Genomic DNA, 16,545 nt, shown 5'->3' with positions numbered 1-16,545 from the left:
TGACATAAGCATGTTACACCCAAAGGTACTATTCATGTCTTGTAAGTCTCTAAAATGGTGATCATTACGTATAAACTCTGCATTTTGCGGTTAACCTCAACCTATATTTCCGATGAAAATATTAGTCACTCATAGGCTGACTTATTGGATTATCACACAAACTCCATCCTACTTGCTTCATTTAGAACCAAGCTGAATTGTTCGAATTGCAGCCAATAAAATATGACATCATACTTCAGCACTCAGTCTACTGAACACATGTTTATGTCAATAAGAACATATTGTGTAAAAAACCTTCATGAATTATAGAACATATTATGAAAAACCTTAATGACTTATTTAACATCTTATGCTTTCATGATTTAAAGAACATATTACATAAAGCTTTAATAACTTATAGAAAGTTTTAGAACAAATTAGGTTAAATCTTAATGATTAAGAAAGAAGGAGCCTGCAAAGCTAGCTGTTCTTGGTCATTTAGAGTTTACATAATGGATTCCATCTGACATATATGACATATTTATGAGACCACACAACAAATGAGGTCATGTCTGATGTTTTTAAATTGCAATTCTGATTCTGAATGATTAAGTGTGGTACTTATTGAAAGTTGATAGGAAAATTTCATTGGCTGGAAGTGTAGCTTATACTCTGCGTGGGGCTTCATAGCTACACCTGCACTGCCCTCCTGTATCATTAAGACTTTATATAATTGGTTCCTTTATTTAAAATGTGCTAAGCCTCTGATAATAACAACCTTGAAAATCCATTGTCAGAAAATGAGATTTTAAAAGGGTTAATTAGAAGTCAGGTGTATTGGCTAGTACGACACATTCCAGCCAATACCAACAGTCAGTATTTCTGCCCCAATACAATTCAAGTGGGCCGCCACATGCTGAGCATAGCATAATTGCACCCAAGGGTAATAACTGCTTAATTTTCACACATTTTATCAACCTAATAACCTCCCTTTTATTGTCAAAGGAGAGTAACAAATTGTTCTTCTCCCATAAGTCAAATATGAAGTTACCTCCCTGTATAAATGTTGGCGGGTGTTTTAGATTTGTGCATTTTTTTTCTCCAGCCCAGACTTATGTATTTGTCACAAAAAGTGATATCTCAGACGTTTAGCTCTGGCAATCTTGGAACAAATATTTGCACCTAAATTGTGAAGAAAATATATGGGAAAACTAGAAATGACATTCCAGGTGCAACTTGTCGACATTGGAAATTCTGCCTAATTTTGAAGATTTTTTCTTTTGAATATATGTCAGAACATCCAACTCTGGGATACCTAGAAAAGAGCCTGTAATCACACACGAAAAAGTTAATTATACCTTCTCTGGACATGCCAACAGCGAAGCATTTCTTTAACCGGCAATACTGGCAGGAATTTCTGGTGAATGGAGTTATTTCACACTTTTCTTCATTTGAGCATTTATGTGTCATTCCCTGGGTTATACATCTTCTGAAAAATCCCTGAAATTGAAAACAAAATCAATGTCAGATTACACTAACATGAATATGAACATATTTACTATATATGCATCATAAATCTTGAGGTCATATATATTGCAACATATGCTTGTCCATATGTGTATTTTGGTGTGTATTATGGCCAAAAAAGAAAATAGTTTGTTATAAAAATGCACTTCATCATGTTATAACATGTCTTCTCAGAGGTTAAACAAATACTGTACATAATAAAAGGGTTATAAATACCCCGTTTTGATCGGGAAGGTTTATTCAACTCGAATGGATTTTTGTCCTCAAGTCAAATACGATCAAGAGTGGTCCACACTTAATCGCATATCTATTTCAGAATATTTCTGCATTTTGATACTGATATGAACAATAGCCAAAATAATGGGCATTCAGAAAGAAACACTTCATAATTTGGACATTTTCATGTTTTCCTGTAATGCCCGACTCTCAACTGAAAATCCCCTGACAAAAAATATCAAGTTATATTTAAGCTTAAATACCATACTAAAATAGTTTAAACATGATTATTTATAAATTGATTGTGAAGAGTTATTACAACATTATATTAATCACTCTCGTTAGCATGATTTTTCACGTGTGTGGTCTTGTGTTGTGGGTCCAACGGGAGAACACAGAGGAAACCTACTTGTCTAGCTTGGTGACAATAACCAAACTCACAATCAAACCCAGGTCACCTAGATGAGAAGCGAGTGGGTTAACCACTGCACTATTACCAGACAACCATTCTTGATTCAGAAACAGTAAAGAATTATTTTAATATACATATAAACAATTATTATATAACCTAGCCAATAATACCGTCTATTTTTAAAAACAATGTCCGTTTTGTTTAATCCATAACTACACACAAGTGTCTATCCAACTTCTCATGCCTATTAAACATTAGACTATGATTTTGATTTCAATGGGCTTTCTTGAAGAAACATATAGTCAAAATCTGTCCGGTGATTCCATTCCATTGTCAAAGGCAATTTAGTGTCTACTTGGAAACTATGTAATCCTTCCAAATTGGTTACTCTTGTGTTCTGTTGGTTTTTTGCCTATTATTTGCCTATGGGATTTATAATATTTTATGATTATATGGTAATAGAGAAAATATTTTTGATAAAACAACAATACAGTAGTTTATGTTGAAAGTACATTAGACATAATTATACAGCTAACATTGTTACTGTAAATTACTGTATGTACTTCTACCCACAGGCATCTGTATCATTGTTTGTCACTTAAATGTTGTTTAAAACCATTTTGGGTACATACAATGAGATAAACAACACATCTGAAGATATTTAGTGTCTTTGATATACAAAAAAGAAACAAGGTATGTAACTCAAACTTACCCGATTTCACGGTAGAGTCCAGTTTTATGCAAATTTCTCAACCAACATATAAACAATCCATTTTTAAATAAGTGACATGGAAAGAAGAGTCAATTACCTTTAAAATGGTGTGCGATATGTTGGTATATCTATAATGTCTTTAGACAAACAAGCATAATTCAATGTCCAATTCTCGTGTTTTTCTTTAGTCGGAAAGAGTACAGCAAATTCAAATCTTCAATTTTCCCCGTGTAAACAGTACTAATGACAGTCCTATTGAAGTTATTTTATGCTTCAGTGTACAGATAAATTAATTCCATTCCTTAATATCACCATAAGACTAACACCACAGTTTAAGAAACAACCGTATCAGTCTTCAAATTAAATCCACTTTAAATTTCGTAGGCAGCCTGCCATTTTACCAACAAGCTCCCAGATGATGTCATTGACATGTACATTTAACATCTTTGTACCGGCTTGAATGTGAGCCACACAAGCTTGGATGGGCCAAATACTCTTCTTTGGAGGTTAATCAGAAACATCTGAGCGCTGTCAGGAAAATGTCCGCCTCAAACAAAATTTCAAACTCCGCGCAGTGTTACTTCCCTTGCAGTACAGTAATCACTGCCTTCACAAATATCACGTGATGATAGAAACGGCACGTGATTGCAATTTACAAAATGGACGGAACACCTTTAAAAGAAATTCCAGCAACATGTTTCATTTGTTTAGAAAATAAACGATTTTATTCAATAAAAGGAAAAAATGCAAAACGTTCGATACATGTCAAAATAGCTAACAACACATCCATGTTGATATTGTAATTTGTAAATCCTACTTTCAATTTGAAAAAAGACCGAACATTTCCGAATGTTTTTTTTAATTGTTATTTTTTTATAAAACATATTATGCCTATCAACTGGCGTAAGGTAATTATTTAAGAAAGGATATAAGAATAAATATATATGATTAAAAAAAATGCCATTAAAAGTTTTCATCCAATTTTGGATGAAAATCTTGTGGTGGCAGTGATTACTGTACTGCAAGGGAAGTAACACTGCGCGGAGTTTGACAAAATTTTAAAGTGGATTTAATTTGAAGATTGATACGGTTGTTTCTTAAACTGTGGTGTTAGTCTTATGGTGATATTAAGGAATGGAATTAATTTATCTGTACACTGAAGCATAAAATAACTTCAATAGGACTGTCATTAGTACTGTTTACATGGGGAAAATTGAAGATTTGAATTTGCTGTACTCTTTCCGACTAAAGAAAAACACGAGAATTGGACATTGAATTATGCTTGTTTGTCTAAAGACATTATAGATATACCAACATATCGCACACCATTTTAAAGGTAATTGACTCTTCTTTCCATGTCACTTATTTAAAAATGGATTGTTTATATGTTGGTTGAGAAATTTGCATAAAACTGGACTCTACCGTGAAATCGGGTAAGTTTGAGTTACATACCTTGTTTCTTTTTTGTATATCAAAGACACTAAATATCTTCAGATGTGTTGTTTATCTCATTGTATGTACCCAAAATGGTTTTAAACAACATTTAAGTGACAAACAATGATACAGATGCCTGTGCTTCTACCACTCTTTTTCTGACACTTAGTAAAATTATGTTGCAGTCATTTCAGAAAAATAAGGAGATCTATGCCTTTCAGAATGAAAATTAAATGTCATTCTGTCAGAAAACATTTAAACTGTCTGTGTTTGTTTTTGGTTTCAATCTAAAAACATATCAGGGATATCAAGAATGTATTTCCACAGTATCAGTGACAGCTTTAATTTCAATGTTTTTAAAGGTTTAGCACTCCATTTTGGTAGCATTTGAATCTCAGAGAAAGGCCAAATAGCCAAACTTGAACATGAAATAGATAAATCAGACATAAACATGGTATTTCAAACGCTTCAGTTCTTTGTAGAAAACAATGATAAAAAAGTAATATTAAAAGTTGTTTCAATTTCCTTACTTTATTTTGTTAATTTGTAAACTATTTACTGCTAAACCTTGCCAGAACCAAAATACCTCTGGGGGTGGGGGTGGAGGATGCGTGGTAATGGTAAATCCAATCAACAAATTATAGGCATATTGACTTCAAAATTGCCCACCAAAGAAAAATTTCTCTCGAGGGTTATTGCTTTGTTTGCAAAAATATCTGCTGAGTCATTTTTTACCCACGGTTTCATTCAAATGTTTTACCATTTATTTAGTACATTGACTACTTTGAATCTTAAAAAGAAGAAATATTACAATCCACAAATGATGTAACAAATGCTCCTATAAACCCTTGAGAAATATGGGCCTTCTTGTTACCTAACAATCCACCCATGATGTAACAAATGCTCCTTACCATACAGAAATATGGGCCATCTTGTAACCTAACAATCCACCCATGATGTAACAAATGCTCCTAACCCTACAGAAATATGGGCCATCTTTTAACCTTACAATCCACCCATATGTAACAAATGCTCCTAACCCTACAGAAATATGGGCCATCTTGTAACCTAACAATCCACCCATGATGTAAAAAACGTTCCTTATCATACAGAAATATGGGCCATCTTGTAACCTTACAAACCTCCAATGAGGTAACAAATGCTCATAACCCTACAGAAAACAACACATAACAACCAATACTCTGTATCCTTATATACAGCACTCCATTGTGAATAAACACCTAAGTATGACCTTGACCTCAGAGGTAGGGACACGGTTCTTGCACGCGACATGTCGTCATGGTATGTCGAACACATGTGGCAAGTTATTTTAAATTCTATCCATACAAGGGAAAGTTACAGCCCGGACACGACAACCTATACTCTATGTCCTTATATGCAGCACTCCATTGTGAATAAACACTAAGTGTGACCTTGACCTAAGAGGTAGGGACACGGATTTTGCACCTGACACGTCGTCTTGTTATGTCAAACACATGTGGAAAGTTATTTTATTATCTGTCTATACAAGGGTAAGTTACAGCCCAGACACGACAACCTATACTCTATGACGTTATATGCAGCATTCCATTGTTAATAAACACTAAGTGTGACCTTGACCTAAGAAATAGGGACACGGGTCTTGCACGCGACACATCGTCTTGGTATGTCGAACACATGTGGCAAGTTATTTTAAATCAATCCATACAAGGGAAAGTTACAGTCCGGACACGATAATCTATACTCTATGACGTTATATGCAGCATTCCATTGTGAATAAACACTAAGTGTGACCTTGACCTAAGAAATTGGGACACGGGTCTTGCACGCGACACATCGTCTTGGTATGTCGAACACATGTGGCAAGTTATTTTAAATCCGTCCATACAAGGGAAAGTTACAGCCCGGACACGATAATCTATACTCTATGTCATTATATGCAGCATTCCATTGTGAATAAACACTAAGTGTGACCTTGACCTTAGAGGTAGGGACACGGGTCTTGCACGCAACACGTCGTCATGGTATGTCGAACACATGTGACAAGTTATTTTAAAATCTGTCCATACAAGGGAAAGTAACAGCCCGGACATGACAACCTATACTCTACGTCCTTATATGCAGCATTCCATTGTGAATAAACACTAAGTGTGACCTTGACCTAAGAGGTAGGGACACGGGTCTTGCACGAGACACGTTGTATTGGTATGCCGAACACATGTGGCAACTTATTTTAAAATCTGTCCATACAAGGGAAAGTTACAGCCCAGACACGATAACCTATACTCTATGTCCTTATATGCAGCACTCCATTGTGAATAAAAACCTAAGTGTGACCTTGACCTTAAAGGTAGGGACACGGTTCTTGCACGCGACACATCGTCTTGGTATGCTGAACACATGTGGCAAGTTATTTTAAAATCTGTCCATACAAGGGAAAGTTACAGTCCGGACACGACAACCTAAACTCTATGTCCTTATATGCAGCATTCCATTGTGAATAAACACTAAGTGTGACCTTGACCTTAGAGGTAGGGACACGGTTCTTGCACACGACACGTCGTCTGTGTATGCCGAACACATGTGGCAAGTTATTTTAAAATCTGTCCATACAAGGGAAAGTTACAGCCCGGACACGAGTTATTGAGCCGGACACACGGACGGACGGAAGGACGGACGGACGGACCCTCGGGGGCATAAAAATAAATAAATCTGTCATTCAAAGCCATAAAATTAAGTGGTAACTTTCCTCACCTTGCACCCTTCACATGAGTCCACTCCGTAATGGTAGCCCGAGGATTCATCCCCGCATACTTTACACGTTGGTGTCTTCCCGCTAGCCAACTTTGACCGCATGCCACCGTTAGCAATCATCCCATTGTCACACCTGAAATTAATACAGACTTTGAGATGCGGAAATTTTTAACCTAGATCAGTAAATAATTATATCCTTAGCATGTAGAATGCCTACTGCTTGTCTTTCTTCATTCTGAACCAGCAGCAATGTCAAACAAATCCTTGTACCCAAATAAGGGATATACACAAGATAAATTGCATGAATTAGTTATACCTTTTATCCGAAGCTAAAGTTAGTAGTGTACACTTTTCAGTAACAAAGTACAGTCTAGTTCCAGTGTAGTCTATGTTCTTGTTAACATTATTTTTTTTTTTTTTAAAATGCCCAGACATTTAATTTCCAGGTTGGCATTCTTTTATACGTCATCCTGACAATATTTTGTTTATTTCTGATATATAGGGAGTGCCTGTCTTTCCAGAAATAAAATCATGAGGAATAATACTGTCTCTGAGAGTATTCGCTGAAAATGATTTTATATGTCTGATTATACAACATATACCTGCTAGGTGTTTACAATAATCTTACGTCCGACAGTTGAAGACTTTTTTGTAACTCAACTGTAGTAGACTGAATCTAACCGTGGAAACAGTCATTTTTATTTGTAGAGCAAAGCATAACTAAACCTCTATTTATTGTTTATCGCTATGCTGTTCGTACATACCCTGGGTGTCCTTTAATGACAGCTGAGTGTTCATGGTGCACCTGAACTTTAACTTTCAAGGTTTAAATTCAAGCGCAAATAGTTACGATGTTTACTCCTCCCAAAATCAAATGCCAGTAATGGGTATAAATGCAACATCGAAAGACTGCCAGTAATGGGTATAAAAGTATTACATAAAAAATTTCAACTACAAGTGCAGACTTCCCGAAAGTCGTCGGTCCGACGGACATGACCGGCAAATTTTGATCCGGTCCGACGATTTCTGAACAAAAATCGTTCCGACTGTCCGCCTATTTTTTATTCCCGGTGACCATATTTTAGCATAAAATTCCGGTAACCGGGTTTTAGCATGAGGGCCTTAGAAAAACGTTACACAAGTTTTCATTGGTCACTTTCGGCACAGTGCCCGTAGAAGAACCAATCGGTGCGCATGTTACTTAATGTCAGTCATTTGCGCATCAAACATGGCTTCTCTAACATTTTACGAATGCTAGTTAAATAAAGATAAAATTTTCAATCAATGAATGCTCTGAAAGGAAAATGAATATGAAACGAAATGTCATGAAATAATTATTTTGTGAAATGGCAAAGAAATAGGAAATGACTCATTATTGACAAAGAAAAGCAAGTAATAACCTGCGATGATGATGGTGAAACTCAAACCTCCAGAAACAGAAAGTTATGGACACTTTGCTGGTAGGAAATTATTACTTCTATCTTAAAAAATAGCTCTACCTTTATAAATTTAAAAAATAATTTATTCTGTACAAAAGAAACTAAATCCATAATAAGGTATAAAAATGTAATCTAAATTCACCACTGTAATATAATATTTGGCATGTTGTGAAAGGCATTTTATTTGTGAAAAAAAAACATTATTTTATTGATAAAAGTTTATTTGTACATCCACTGTCCATGATATATTTTGTACTTTTAGGCAGAGTCTAGATGTGCCTGCATATAATTGAACATACTACACCAGAACCATTGGCATCACAGGAGGTTGTCACCCTGTCCAACACTGAAAAAGTCCTTACATCAGGCTCTTGAAATGGAGATTTAACACTCTCTGTGACAAACAGGGCTTAAACCTTGATTATAATTAGGAGTGTTTTGAATATCAATATGAACTTGAATTTTGACAGAGTGATGATTTTCATAAGAGACATACTATAAAGCCTTTATAAAGAAATAAGCTGCTATTGATGAATAAAGCAATGTTATTACTTCGTTTTTTGTTCCTTTTGTTTCAGTCTGACAGATTTTCGAAAGTTGAAAAAAACCGGCAGACATTCGGTCTGACAAGACATAAAAATCTGTCAGACCGAATGTCTGCCGTTTTTTTTCAACTTTCGGGATTTGCAAGTGGTGTTATTACTATTTGCCCACCCATTTGTGGGGGGAGCATAATGAATACACATGTATCAACTAAGTAACAGTAAAATTAATTGCTTATTATTGCCTTTACTAAACAATTAATTTGGCAATAATAAGGCCAGAGTTTTTTTATCTTTAGATTTACGGGAGATCTTTCAAAAAGTTGGGTAAGGAGGAGGAAATAAAAATAAAATGCATAAAATGTCCCAAAGGAGAAATAAATAAAAATAAAACGGATTTTTCTCTGATTTTTTTTATTTTTTAAATCTTCTTATATCATAAAGACAAAACACACTTTACTTGTGTCAGCTATTTCATAGGCTGAAAAAGGGTGATAGATCACCATAAAGTTTCAAAAGCATAATTAAAAGACCTTTTTAATGACTGAAAATATTGACCTCAACACTGCGAGTTCAAGTGCTCATTGAAATTAATTGTATATATTTGTTCAAATGCATCTATGCATATGAGGTGCATATATTATCCACCCATGGATTTTATGAAACATGTCAGTGTAATAAAGAAGTTTAAATGGCCAATTCTAACCTTTTGCCCACAATATAAGCATATCCTTTCCATTGTGAAGTAATCAAACATTGAACACAGTTTCAGACACGGTATAATAAGGAGGTCAAAGGTGTTTTTCTGTCTTTAACGAAATAGCACCGTGACTATTTACCGTGATGTGGTTTTTATATAGAAAATATAACCAAAAAAAGTAGAAGCCCTGATGGAAATTCCTCTTCACTTCAAAGTTTGACAGGGCTTACGGATACACAGACAGTCAAAATCTACATTTATGTACTTCACCAAAGAAAATTCGGGAGCATTAAGATAAATTTTACAAGTGTTATATGTTTCAAAAAACCAGGTCTAAGAACTGATTTTAGAATCAGTCCTGAAAAATATCCTTCTAATTCCAGCTATGCCCGTTGGCAATAAGCAACAGATAAGTTTGACTTCTTGCACTGACTGCCAGATATCTTATGTTCAGATTTTTTCTGTTTTATCGGAAACACACACTATGTTATTATTACATCATTTTCAGTATTCTATAACGATTTAAATTCTAAATCATTATTAAACTAATTAACAACTACGAATATCACGATACCTTGTGTTTTTCTCTTCAAATATGTGATCGTGAAGCAGTGTGTTCAATGCTCCCCAGAGTCAAATTCAGAAAAAAATATCCATTTTGACTATGATGAACACGATATCATTTTGCAGTTTGTGTTTGTCAGAAGCTATACATTTTTGCCCTGTAATCCAATTCATCCTTGTTAATATACGACGTGCGCCAACGACTTTTAATAGACAATACAACCCACGAATTTCTGTCTCCTTATTTTGACCGGAAGTTTCGCAATCATTCCACGAAACGCGAACAACATACTGAATCTACAAAAAAATCACAATAAACACGCTTTAAGTTCACCACGGTTTGATTTAAATAATGAAACATAAACATCGGAACGTTTTTTGTAGTAAAACATTTCTATATAGCTGCAGAAATTGCGAGAAATAAGGGGTATGACAAAAAGTACTTTCACTTTTGACAGGACGTTGTTATGGTAACGGGTACCTGTTCTGTTTCCCCGCGTATTTCCGACTGGTTTACGTGGTTTGTGCAGTAAAAAGACCGATAATGAATGACAATTGGTACACCAGTTGGTTCTGAGATATGGGTTATAGAACACTTATTTTATTTTGTTCTTAACATTGGAGCAACGTTCGTCGGAAAAAATAAAAATAAAACTACGAAAATGAATTTTATTTTTATTTGGGTTTTGCAATATTTAGGTACGGCGCTCCCGTAAATCTAAAGATATAAAAACTCTGGCCTAACTTTAATACTTAAGTGTGACAACAAATGCCTCTTTACTAGCCTGAACTGATACTATATGCTAGTGCCCCCCCAGGTCCGGGGGTATACCGGCAATAGCCGCGGAAATGGGCCGTGTTTTTACCATCCAGATGGCCCCGCAGTGCCACAAAACATAAACATAACATTCTGGCGTCATTTATTAAGCAAGCCTGATATATATAAAATATAGACTTTGACACTTAATTCAAAATAAAAAAGGTCACTAGTTTTCATGATGTTAAAGGTCATGTGAGCTGCCAACAGTGTCCGGAGTTTTTCTTCAAATATAGACCAAAAACATAAAACAGCTCTCATAAAATAGCGATTAAAATGCACAAAAAATATGTTTGCTAATAATGAATCTTACTCTTTTACGAGTACCACACACAGTATGGTTTAGTAATAGAAGCAACCTTGAACTTTCCCCCAACACATATATCTAATGACTTCAAACAAGGAAAAAATATAAAAATTACCATAGGAGAGACTGAGACTTTTTCAGATCTCCAGAACATCTCACAATGACATAAGACCCCAATAAAACATCACGTGCGGTTAGGTCAACCTTCAGTTATATAAAGCTGTTATAAAACTTGGTGTTTGCACTTATATCCCCACTTTATATGGGATTCTGATTCAATTATTAAGAGTCTTCAACAGAAAAAAATACTGTGAAGGAGCAAAATAAACACATGTTTCCACAAGTTTAAACAACCACAATGAAAACTAGAGCTATCACTGAAGGTGATTAATACCCCTGAACGCCGCCTCTCATTATGATTTATCATTGTATGAAGTTTTATGAAATTTCATCTAGTAGTTTTCAAGTTACTGTCCGGACAAAAGTTTGACAAAAAAACACACAGAAAAAGGCAATAACTCTGTAATTTGCTAAAATAGTGTAACGATTTATGAACACACTGAACTCCTTCTCATTGTGCTGTACCATTGTAAAAAGTTTTATTACATTCCATCCAGTAGTTTTGAAGTTATGCTCCGGACAAGAAAAAAGTAATAAAGGGCAATAACACTGTAATTGGCTGAAGTAGAATTGCGGTTGCTTTACACTGCACTTGCTCTCATTATGATCTATCACTGTATGAAGTTTTATTAAATTCCATCCAATAGTTTTCAAGTAATTCTCCGGACAAAAAAAAGTAACAAAGGGCAGTAACTCAGTAATAAGCTGAAATAGAATTGCGGTTCCTGTACACTGCACTCCCTCTCATTATGATCTACCACTGTATGAAGTTTTATTAAATTTCATCCAATAGTTTTAAAGTTATGCTCCGGACAAGAAAAAAGTAACAAAGGGCAGTAACTCTGTAATTAGCTGAAATAGAGTTATGGTTCTTGTGCACTGCACTTACTCTCATTTTGCTTTACCATTGTATGAAGTTTTAATAAATTCCATCTGGTAGTTTGCAAGTTAATGTCTGAAAAAAAGTTTGACAGCAAAAAAAACAAAGGGCAATTACTCAGTAATTAGCTAAAGTATAGTTATGGTTCTTGAACACTGCACTTCCTCTCATTGTGCTTTACCATTGTATGAAGTTCCAATGAATTCCATCCAGTACTTTTCAAGTTATACTGCGGACAAAAAAAGTCAAAAAGGGCAATAACTCAGTAATAAGCAAGAATAGAGTTGTGGTTATAGTACATTGCACTTCCTCTCATTATTAGGGCTGTAACGATTCATCGGTGCATCGTGAAATCGTGTTTCGGTACCGGACGATATACTGTATCGTATCGCATTGTACAAAATCGTGTGTATCGCGTATCGTTAGATTCGTTACCGAGACTTAAGATTTGTATGCTTAAAACACTTTCCAAACATCTTTGCACAATCCGGTCAATTTGTTAACTTTTTTAACTGTCGAAACAGCGAAAGCCACTTCAGCCGCATTTTGCAAACAGCAGGTAGAGCTAGCAAAATACATTACAATTAGTTATCTTACTTATCTACACCGTGTTTATTTTTCAAACTAAAATGAACTAGAAATGTGTCCATAGGACACGGATGCCCCCACTTCGATTTTTTGTCACAGAAAATAAGCCATAATGATTATTCAGGATAATCTGCACATATAGGATAAGTTGAGTTGAGTTGGGTTTTACGGCATCGCAAGACTGTATAGGTTATATGGCGCCATTCAGGCAGGAAAAAACTTGTTGGATCCACATTGGACACATACTTTTCAAGAATTAGATTGGAAACATATATTTTTGAAGTATTTTTGGCAAAAAAGGGCCGTAACTCCTAAATGACTAAAGCGATTTCCATGACTATCGAACTTAATCAAGATATTATGGTCACAAACATGTGTTTAAAGTTTGGTGAGGATTGGACAAACAGTTTTCAAGAATTAGATTGGAAACATATATTTTTGAAGTATTTTTGGCAAAAAAGGGCCGTAACTCCTAAATGACTAAAGCGATTTCCATGACTATCGAACTTGATCAAGATATTATGGTCACAAACATGTGTTTAAAGTTTGGTGAGGATTGGACAAACGGTTTTCAAGAATTAGATCGGAAACAATCTTCGGGACGTACGTACGTACAGACAGACGTACGTACGGACAAGGGCAACCCTATATGCCGCCACTTTGTGGGGGCATAAAAATGTAAATAAAATTTGATTTACAAAAGATATGGAAACTAACTGGAATCTGTGACCTAGCTGTATGTGAAAATGCGGCTGAAGTGGCTTTCGCTGTTTTAACAGTTTTCAGTCGTCTGCAAATTCAAGAATGGCGGAAGGAAATACTACCGGTAGTAAAGAGAACAAAAGACAAATAAATAATACTCATTTAATAACAATAATAGGCTCAACAATTAACATTTAAAAAAGAGGCAGAACTAAATGAACAATTTTCATTTAATAAAAATATGATCAATAATTAATGAAAATGGCAACATTAACAAATAATATTCATTGACTAATATAGCAAACAATTTACAAATAATAAAAACATTAAAAATATAGTTTTGGTAAGGATATGCTCAACAATTTACAAAACAGGCAAACATTAAAGTCCTACATAAAAAAAAATATATATGTACTCGGTATCGTGATATATCGTGAATCGCGTACTCCGTATCGTGATACGTATTGTATCGTGAGTTGAGTGACGATACACAGCCCTACTCATTATGCTCTATCATTGTATGAAGTTTAATACAATTCCATCAAGTAGTTTTTAAGTTATGCTCCGGACAAGGTAAATTGCAACGGACCGACCAACAAACCGACCGACCAACCGACCACAGTGTGACTCCAATATACCCCCTTCAAACTTCGTTTGTCGGGGGTATAAAAAATCTAACCGGTAATCAAATTAAAGAATTAAAATTAACAGAAGATTTTTCTTTCATCACCAATTGCCTTTGTTTTTAATATTTGTTCTAAACAAGTTCAACACCAAGAATGATGGTGGGCTTGTTTTTTTTAAACTTGATTACGAAAATCAATACCTGGCGTTTTGCTGTGTTAATTGTCATTCACATTACTGGTAAGGTTGTTTTTTATTTGCTCCCTTACAATAAAAAACCAACCCGAACTCTGTTTAACAATTATTGTAGGTTTGGAGTGTGTACATGTGCAATGCGTGGGGTGAATGCGAAAAGGTTCTATGTGACATTAATTAACCTTTTTGCTTTCACCCCTTGAAAGTAACGATTACTATGGCTAGTAATGAGACATTTGTACGAGCAGTCAGAGAGATGGTTCTGCGACCATGACCTTGACCTGGCTGGAGTTCAACATGAGTTCTGCATGTCGCCTATAACTTTCAAGCAAGCCAAACGTTTTTGATATAGGAAATACTGAGCGGATATAATATGGTGCAAGGCTGAACTTCTAGACATGAAATTGTCATCTTGACCTTTGGCCATCCCAGTTAAAAACATAGGATCTGCATGTCGCGTTGGCAAGTAACATATGACCATGCATATCACCTTCATGAGCAGAACATTGTACCAAAGCTTTATCATTTTCCATCTGTGCCTGAATAAGACACTGAGTGGGCTTAAACAAGTTACAAATAAAAAAAGCCTACTAAACGCAAGACCACCACTTATCTGTGGTGCAAAGAAAATGAGCTCTCAACAAATCTAGTACTCTGGAAGTCTGGGGGATGTTTCAATTAAGAGGTTAAAATTTCCAGGTGTAACCCTGTTTTGGGCATAAACTGCAGTTCAACTGAAATATCATTTATTGTATAGATAATGCCTATAACTTTATGAGTGACCCCCAGTATAACTAAGAAATTTTGAAACGGCCTCCTGAACACCAAGACTAACTTGTCAACATTTGAGTAAAAAAAAAACAAGATGAAAAAGTGTTCAATTCCCAAGAACTGTGGCAAAAAAGAATGAACAAGTCAGTACATTCAAACTAACTTTATGTTTACATTAAAATTATCTTTGTCAACTTCCAAAACGCACCAGCCATGATAACAAAGCCAAATATTACAGTACATAAGCAACAAAAACAACAAAATCCCAATGATTAAAAAAAAACACAAGCCGTAGAAGTATTTGTATAATCACTCACACAGCACAATGTATAGTAATTGTTATTTGTGGTGAAACTCAAACCTCATTCCCTTCAACATTATTTTAGTCGTTCATACATATGTTAGTACTTGGAGGGAAGTTACCCTATTTTCTCCGTTTTATTACGTTGCGAAATGCATGCATGATGATGATTTATATGAAAGTATGAGTGTACTTATTTATTTATTTACTTATTTAATTTATTCATCATACACCATACACAGGGCCTGTAACAAAACAACATATTGCTGTAGACAAAACAGCTCAAAGAAATCTTATGCAAATATATATGTGAGAAGAGATTTTGTTTGTGTTGTTGGAGATAGTCAAAAGCTTATGGCTGACCTACATTATCTAGTAAACACATACCAGTTTAAGGTGAACAATTTTAAACTACAAACTTACACCTAAAACACATTAACATCACACATATGAGTTACCTTTCGATCTGTAGCATCTTCCTGTTGTTTTTTCTTACAAATTGATCCCTTAATTTGGGTTTTCTACATAAAGTCCTTGTGGTGATTACAAGCCAATATACCTCGCCATTATGCACTGTTAACTATAAATAAAGCAGTGGTATAGTCTGTGCCAAAGATACACCAGACTTGATCTACTTCTTATTCCGTTCTTTTTACCTATCTGATATAAACGTTAATTCTTCAATTCAATGTCAAGAATTTAAAGTTTGATATCTTAAAAAAGATTTATTTTTTAGATACATGTAAGTTAACCATACTGATTAGGACCCCTAACTTATGCTAGTATCTTGTATGAGGAAGTCTCATTATTGAATTTAAAATACCTCCTAATTTAAAGAAACTGTAAATGCCAGTTCCATCTGAAATATCAATTCCATGTAAATCTGAGTATATTTAATCACTCAACATTGTTTTCCATAAGGCTTTCAGTCAGCATATGGAACAGCTTCTTTTTATCGACA

General features: G+C 34.9%; 1 protein-coding gene and 1 long non-coding RNA gene across 3 annotated transcripts in view; one reads left to right on the top strand and one right to left on the bottom strand.

The window, feature by feature from the left end:
- The window catches only part of LOC128217004 (retinoic acid receptor gamma-like), a 66,809-nt gene that overhangs the window by 17,111 nt on the left and 33,153 nt on the right, over positions 1-16,545 (bottom strand). Inside the window, exons 1-3 of one of the 2 annotated variants that reach the window (XM_052923797.1) lie at positions 16,043-16,157; positions 7,035-7,167; positions 1,338-1,479 (exon numbers count right to left, since the gene is read on the bottom strand). In XM_052923797.1, the coding sequence (XP_052779757.1) occupies positions 1,338-1,479; positions 7,035-7,167; positions 16,043-16,059 (292 nt within the window). In that variant the 5' untranslated portion in view covers positions 16,060-16,157. Of the gene's footprint in view, positions 1-1,337; positions 1,480-7,034; positions 7,168-16,042; positions 16,158-16,545 lie in introns of those variants that run through there. The other variant, XM_052923796.1, reaches the window with a different exon arrangement.
- LOC128217005 (uncharacterized) lies at positions 7,960-9,024 on the top strand. The gene is made up of 2 exons (XR_008258170.1): positions 7,960-8,494; positions 8,736-9,024. It is a non-coding gene; the product is annotated as an uncharacterized LOC128217005 (long non-coding RNA).

This window comes from Mya arenaria, chromosome 14, assembly GCF_026914265.1.
Source record: "Mya arenaria isolate MELC-2E11 chromosome 14, ASM2691426v1".
NCBI classification, from domain to species: domain Eukaryota; kingdom Metazoa; phylum Mollusca; class Bivalvia; order Myida; family Myidae; genus Mya; species Mya arenaria.
The sequence above is the reverse complement of the archived record's forward strand: the minus strand, read 5'-3'. Positions and strand labels throughout refer to the sequence as shown.